The sequence below is a fragment of the Callorhinus ursinus genome, unplaced genomic scaffold (assembly GCF_003265705.2).
Source record: "Callorhinus ursinus isolate GAN/ISIS: 27379988/994484 unplaced genomic scaffold, GSC_fseal_2.0 scaffold29, whole genome shotgun sequence".
NCBI classification, from domain to species: domain Eukaryota; kingdom Metazoa; phylum Chordata; class Mammalia; order Carnivora; family Otariidae; genus Callorhinus; species Callorhinus ursinus.
The window spans coordinates 20,464,367-20,472,256 of record NW_027397091.1 but is presented as its reverse complement, the minus strand read 5'-3'; the positions used below and the strand labels follow the sequence as shown (position 1 = coordinate 20,472,256).

The following is a 7,890-nucleotide window of genomic DNA, read 5'->3' as shown; positions in this document are numbered from 1 at the left end:
TGCCTCTCATTGGACTGAACTGGAATTATCTAGAAAGCTGACTTTTGGGCTCAGTTTTTGCAACTGACACATGATATCCACTCGTGCCCCAACACACACCAACAACACACTCTCGAACATGTGCGTGTGCGAGCACACACACACACTCATGAACACCCAGCCTCACTTGCAGGGTCACCAGACCCTGAGCTAGGACAGGGCACAGGGGCTTGGAGACCACCCCAACGAGCTCCTGTGGCCTCCAGGTGTCCAGGGCTGGTTGCTGTCCAAGGAAGAGGCGGAGGGTCAGGAAATGGGAAAGACTGAGGGAAGCTGGTGGGTGCTGTGCAGGGAAGGGGCCACACCCAGTCTCTTCAGGAGTGTGGTGCAGAGGTGAGACCCTCCCTATCAGGGCCCTGCTGGCATGGCACCCAGCTCACGGCTGTTCATGCAGGGACCAGAATCTGGGCATGGACAGAATGATCGAACTCACCTTTTGCTGGGCCTGCCCGACCTCCAACAACTTGTATGAGTCTTCTTCCATGTTGTCATCATTGAACCAAGCCAGAGCAAATTCCACAGATGCCACAAAATAATCATGGTTCTTACAAATGTCTACAAATTCTTTTTGAATGGTCCAGACATGGGTGCCCAGCACAATGAGTCCCAGAAGCAGAGGCGTCTTCAGGAACATGCTGTCCTTTGTCAGCACCAAGGACTGGTGACACATGGGAGGAGGGGGTGGCAGCAGCTGCTGGGCTGCCCTCCACATCTCCAGATCCCACACAACCCTGCCCTCAGAGCTGCTGACCTCCCCCCTTTGACTGGTGCCTCTGGTCAGCTCCACCTCTCCATCTACCTGCCTTGTCGCTCCCACATCACCAAACAGAAAGCAGAATATGGGGTCACATCATCACCCCTTGTCACAAAAACCCTGGACACAGGGCATGCATGCAACATGCTCTGTTTCCTGCGTGTTTCCAGGGCTGCCTGCCTGAGCTGCTATTTCAGCCCCACTCCTCCAGAGCTTTGTATCCACCTTGTTTGCTCCCACGGCAGTGCATCAACTGCCAGAGTCACACAGATTCCTGGGAACCCTGATGAGTCCGTTTCTGGGGCTGGAGGCCATTGTCAAGCCTGCCTACAACCTTGGCTGGAGCCCACCACTAGCCAGACCCAGGGAAGTACAGGGTGTGCGGCCGGCAATGAGGAAGGTTGGGGAGGTGTTTAATCCACTGTCCTGACCCTCCTCTGCCAGAAGGTACATCTGGCTTCATCCTTCCAGTCTGGTATGATTAGTTTTCCCTCCCTCCAAAATATGTTCTCAATTTCACTGTGATTTCTTTCTTGATCTGTGGGCTATTGTGACTATGTCGTTTAATTACTACCATAGCCAGTTTCCAATCATCTTCTCTCCTGATGACTTCCAGCTGAAGTCCACTGTAGTCAGAAAATATCCTATTATTTATCTTCTTTGAAATTTGTTGAGGTTTTATTGCCCAGAATATTGCCAACACTCTATATGTTCTTGAACACAATGTATATTCTGTATTTTTTAGGAGTTAGATACCTCTCAGTACACCATTTTGTTCAAACCTTCCATATACTTACATTTTTTGCTTTATTTTGTTATATTGAGTTTTGTTTGGTTTGGTCTGGGTTTGGGTTTCAGTCTCCTTTTCTGTCTGTTGCTCAGAAATGTGTTAAAATCTTTCACTGTGATTGATCGTGAATTTGTTCTTCTTTTCCACAATGATTGCTTTATGTATTATGAGACTCTGTCATTAAGTGCTTATACAAATAGAATTTTTACACCTTTTTGGTGGTCAACCATGTTACCATTATGAGTTAGTTGTACCTTTTATCCCAAGGAAATCCTCTTGCTCTGCAATCTGCTTTGTGTGATGTCAGAGCTCCTACATCAGCATTGTTTTCATTATTGTTCTCATGATATGTCTTTATTCATCTTTTTGCTCACAGATGGTGTCCTAATCATTAAGATGTGGCTTTGTGAGCAGCAAACAGTTTTTAAAATCAGTCTAAGTGTCTTTTATTTTGAGGATTTATTCCACTTACAATGACTTGTATTACTGATCCCTGACAACTAGTATTACCATTAATGATATGTTTGGATTCCAATTGGCCATATAATTATTTGTTTTCTATTCATCTCATTGTCTGTTCCTTATTTTCTCCTTTCTTGCATTCTTTTAAATTATTCAAGATCTTATTATTCCATTTCTTCCTCTCAGCGGTTTTATTTACCCCTTACTTTACTCTTCTTTTAGTGGTACCATTAGTGATTGTGACAAGCATCACTGAGTTACTTGTATCTACTGTAAATTAGTACTTCTACCATTTCAGGGATGGTGGAAAGACCTTAGAACATTATTACTCCTAACTCCCTGCCCGCCTAGTGTGTTATTGTTGTCAGGTGTTTAAATTCTATATATTCAAAAAGCCCATAAGACAATATGATTGTCTTAAATTAATTGGATTTAGCAACATATTTACCCTTCTGCTCTGCATCATTCCTTCAACATTATTTTCACTGGGGTTATTTCTTGTCCCCTGAAGAACTCTCTTAAGGATTTATTTGTGGTTGGACCTTGATAATACATCTTTTAGTTAGTTAATTTGTTCATTTGTGTTTTTATTTTTCAAAAATTATCTTCTCACTAAACAATTGTACTTCCTTGGGAGCCCTTGTCCTAGGGGTTCAGCAAAGTTTCCCCCTCCCCCCTATGTCCTTCAAGCATGGCTAATACATGGATTTTAAGATGATAAATTATCCTCTGTGCCCTCTTTTGGCTGCATCTCAGAAGGTTTGTTATGCCATATGTTCATTATCTTTTGATTCAAAGTATTTTCTTATTTCCTATGTGATTTCTTCTTTGACCCTTGGCTTATTTAGAAATATACTACTAAATTTACAGGACCTAGAGTTTTTCAAATTGAGTTTTTATTGCAGTTGTCTACTGTGAACAGAAAACATACTCTGAACCCTTTTGATCTTCTAAAACTTTTAAGATTCTTCTCCTTTTTGATTGAGAATGTTTTTATTTCACCTTCAATTTTGAAGAAAAATTTTGCTGCCTATAGAATTCTAGGTAGTTAGTTCTTTCATTTCAGTTCTTTGAAGATTCAAAGTGGCACTTCTTAAAGTGGTCTATTTCTAATTGACTTTTACAAGCAGGATGTGGCCCTTCATGGTCTCTGCTGAAATCTTAGGATATTTGCTATAGCTCTTCTTTTTGGCAGGTGCTGAACTCCAGGTTTTGTCCCCCATTTGAGGAAAGAAACACCTCTTCCCCAGGGCACTGAAAGCCACTGCCTCCTTCTCTTCCACTCACACCCTGGTGCCCTCTCACCCCATTCTCCTCTCCAGGCCTTGCTTTGAGTCAAGCAAGATAGAGATAATATAGTTCCACACCAGGGTAGTGTCCTTCACCACCTGTTTCTCCCAGGGGCAATAAGTAGTACCCACAGCCTAAGTTCTCACCATGAAGACCAGGCTGAGTCCCCAGGTGTTTAAGCATCAAGGAGCAGGTAAGGATGTGCTGAGTTGAGCTGCTGTCTTCCAAGGCCATTTGCAGTCCTGGTGAAGGCTTTCTTTCAATCCGGTGGCCCCTGTACCCTGGTGGGTAACTATAGGTAGATGGAACCTCCCTTGGCCACCCTCTTGTGCCTCTCAGATTTGGATATGGCCCATCTACAGAATGCCTGGGCCCTGTGAGCCTGGTGGGCAGAGTCTGAAGCAGAAGTGATATGGTCCTTGCTTCCTGGGAAATTCTCCTATAATCTTTTACTTTCAGGAGATTTGTGTAAAAAGAAGAAAATTTTCATTCCACTTGAAAGAGCATTGAACTTTGTAACCTTGCTCTATCTTAAAGCTCTCTTCATTCTGTCTTTGGCCTCTGGTTCAGGGTCTAGCACTGCCCCTGGAAGGGTCAGCAGGGCCATTTCCCTCCTTCCCTATGAAGGTCAGGCTTCCAGGTGACTGGACTCACTGGAGGCTCATAGACAAAGCAGAGAGCTGCCCAGGTCAGGGCCGCTGGGTGTTCTACTGGACTTCAACAGTTACTGCCCGAGAATGGGGCTTAGGACTGAACAGATATGTACACATCCATGTCCAAAGAAGCATTAATCACAATAGCCAAAAGTCTGAAGCAACCTATATCCATCAATAGATGAATGGATAAACAAAATATTGTATATCTATACAACAGAATACTATTCAGCCTTAAAAAAGAAAGAAATTCTGTCTCAAAGTATAACATGAGTGAACATTGAGGGCATTATGTTAAGTGAAATAAGCCAGTCACAAAAGAACAAATATTGTATGACTTCACTTATATGAAGTACCTAGAATATTCAAATCCATACAAACAGAACATAGAAAGGTAGTTGCCAGGGGAAAGAGGGTAGGAAGAGATGAGATGTTACTATTTAATGGGTGCAGAGTTTAAGTTTAGGAAGATGAGAAGGTTCTAGAGATGGATGGTGGTGATGGTTGCACAACAATATGAATGTACTTAATACCAATGGAATGTACTATTAAAAATGATTAAAACAATAAATTTCATGTTATGTATCTTTTGTTAAAATAAAAAACATTATATATACATATTAGGGGCTCAGGAAAATTCTGAATTACAAAAGAGAGAAACATATGGTTCTGCAGGGAAGGCCATGTTGCTCCCATCACACATGCTGGTGCAACCCTCCAGTGCCCATGTGTCAGCAGGGGGAACAGGAGGGAAGAGAACCCCTTCCCCAAACATAACCAACTCTAACCTGCTGGCTGTCCTCCTCTGGTCTCCCAGCTGGCCTCAGCACTCCTGCCTCTTTCTAGAGCAGTGTTGTCCACCAGGGGCTAATGTTAGCCCCTCTGAAAGCTCTGCCATGTATCTCAGAACACCTGATGCTTGCCTGGGTGTCCAATTCTTATATCACATTTGAGATCAGTCATTCCCAAAGAATCATTGAAACTCAACAGAACACAGAAGAGTAACCACCTGTTATAAGAATATTTTATCCTCTGTGGGAAAGGGAAACCCTCTCACACTGTTGGTGGGAATGCAAGCTGGTACAGCCACTCTGGAAAACAGTATGGATGCTCCTCAAGAAGTTAAAAATAGAGCTACCATATGACCCAGGAATTGCACTACTGGGTATTTACCCCAAAGATACAGACAGAGTGAAAAGAAGGGGCACATGCACCCCAATGTTCATAGCAGCAATGTTCACAATAGCCAAACTGTGGAAGGAGCTGAGATGCCCTTCAACAGATGAATGGATAGAGAAGATGTGGTCCATATATACAATAGAATATTACTCAGCCATCAGAAAAGATGAATACCTACCATTTGCATCGACATGGCTGGAACTGGAGGGTATTATGCTAAGTGAAATAAGTCAAGCAGAGAAAGACAATTATCATATGGTTTCACTTATATGTGGAACATAAGGAATAGCACAGAGGACCACAGGGGAAGGGAGGGAAAACTGAATGGGAAAAAATCAGAGAGGGAGACAAACCATGAAAGACTCTGGACTCATGGAAACAAACGGAGGGTTACAGAAGGGAGGAGGGTAGTGGGATGGGTTAACAGGGTGATGGGTGTTAAGGAGAGCATGTGTGGTGATGAGCACTGAGTGTTATATGCAACGAATGAATCACTGAACACTACATGAAAAGTTAAAGATGTAGGGCGCCTGGGTGGCTCAGCCGTTAAGCGTCTGCCTTCAGCTCAGGTCATGATCCTGGGGTCCTGGGATCGAGCCCCACATCGGGCTCCCTCCTCAGCAGGAACCCTGCTTCTCTCTTTCACACTCCCCTTGCTTGTGTTCCCTCTCTCGCTGCTCTCTCTCTGTCAAATAAATAATAAAATCTTTTTTTTATTTTTTTATTGTTATGTTAATCACCATATATTACATCATTAGTTTTTGGTGCAGTGTTCCATGATTCATTGTTTGTTCATAACACCCAGTGCTCCATGCAGAACGTGCCCTCCTCAATACCCATCACCAGGATAACCCATCCCCCTCCCCCCCTCCCCTCTAGAACCCTCAGTTTGTTTTTCAGAGTCCATCATCTCTCATGGTTCGTCTCCCCCTCTGACATACTCCCCTTTTCTTCCTCTCCTGTTATCTTCTTCTTTTCTTTTTTCTTAAAATATGTTGCGTTATTTGTTTCAGAAGTACAGATCTGTGATTCAACAGTCTTGCACAATTCACAGCACTCACCGTAGCACATACCCTCCCCAATGTCTATCACCCAGCCATCCCATCCCTCCCACCCCCAACCACTCCAGTAACACTCAGTTTGTTTCCTGAGATTAAGAATTCCTCATATCAGTGAGGTCATGTGATACATGTCTTTCTCTGATTGACTTATTTCACTCAGCATAACACCCTCCAGCTCCATCCACGTCGTTGCAAATGGCAGGTTCTCATTCCTTTTGATGGCTGCATAATATTCCATTGTGTATATATACCACATCTTCTTTAGCCATTCATCTGTCGATGGGCATCTTGGCTCTTTCTACAGTTTGGCTATTGTGGACATTGCTGCTATAAACATTGGGGTACACGTACCCCTTCGGGTCCCTACATTTGTATCTTTGGGGTAAATACCCAGTAGTGCAATTGCTGGATCTAACGGTAGCTCTAATTTCAACTGTTTGAGGAACCTCCATACTGTTTTCCACAGGGGTTGCACCAGCTTGCATTCCCACCAACAGTGTAGGAGGGTTCCCCTTTCTCCACATCCCCGCCAACATCTGTCGTTCCCTGACTTGTTAATTTTAGCCATTCTGACGGGTGTGAGGTGGTATCTCATTGAGGTTTTGATTTGGATTTCCCTGATGCCGAGCGATGTTGAGCACTTTTTCATGTGCCTGTTGGCCATTTGGATGTCTTCTTTGGAGAAATGTCTGTTCATGTCTTCTGCCCATTTCTTGATTGGATTATTTGTTCTTTGGGTGTTGAGTTTGATAAGTTCTTTATAGATTTTGGATACTAGCCCTTTATCTGATATGTCATTTGCAAATTAAATAATAAAATCTTAAAAAAAAAAGCTAATGATGTATTATATGTTGGCTAATTGAAAAATAAATAAATAAAAATAAATAAATAAAAGAATATTTTATCCTTTTGAGAGACCTGAAAGTTTAGATAACAATGTTTTTTTAATGGTGCAAAGAAAGGTCTTTTCCTCAGTCATTCAGCTGTAAGTCAGAACCAGGATCAAGCACCAACATAGTTCGATGCTCAAGGAACCCAGACCAAAACCACTAAGTCTCTGCTCTCCTGCCTCATCCCATGTTTCTGGCCTTGCCCTTGGGATGATAAACCAGTGAATAAACACAATTTCTACAGGGACATTCCTATTCCTTAGCTCTGCATGGGTCTGATTGTTACTATTTCAAAAGTTGGGAGAGACCAAGAGAGCTGGCAAGGCAACCATAGGAAAAACAGAGCCTTCCTTTTTCAAGAAGGTAGGGTGAGAGCTGGGACCTTGTGAGGAGGTGGGAGATATGTGTTCACTGAGGCCAGTGGGCACAGACCAGAAGAGATCCACAAACAGGTTTCTGTACTGGGGCAGCACTTACCAGGATTCCATGCTAGTGCACACATTAGACAAATACAAATTTAGGGAAATTCTACAGAATAATGGTCCTTCAAAAATGTCAAGGTCATGGTGCCTGAGTGGCTCAGTTGGTTAAGTGTCTGCCTTCAGGTCAGGTCATGATCCCAGAGTCCTGGAATCAAGTCCCGCATCGGCTCCTTGCTCATCAGGGAGCGTGCTTCTCCCTCTTCTGCCTGCTGCTTCCCCTGCTTGTGTTCTCTCTCTCTGTCAAATAAATAAATAAAATATTTTTTAAAATGTCAAGGTCATAAAAGTCA

The 7,890-nt window shown here is 43.1% G+C and overlaps 1 protein-coding gene across 1 annotated transcript in view; it reads right to left on the bottom strand.

Moving 5' to 3' along the window:
• LOC112828137 (probable cystatin-16) overlaps positions 1-889 on the bottom strand; it is a 16,574-nt gene extending 15,685 nt beyond the window's left edge. The window contains exons 1-2 of the mRNA XM_025877003.2: positions 473-889; positions 167-262 (exon numbers count right to left, since the gene is read on the bottom strand). Coding sequence (XP_025732788.1) covers positions 167-262; positions 473-751 — 375 coding nt within the window. The 5' untranslated portion in view covers positions 752-889. The remainder of the gene's footprint in view (positions 1-166; positions 263-472) is intronic.
• Between the last annotated feature and the right edge of the window lie 7,001 nt (positions 890-7,890).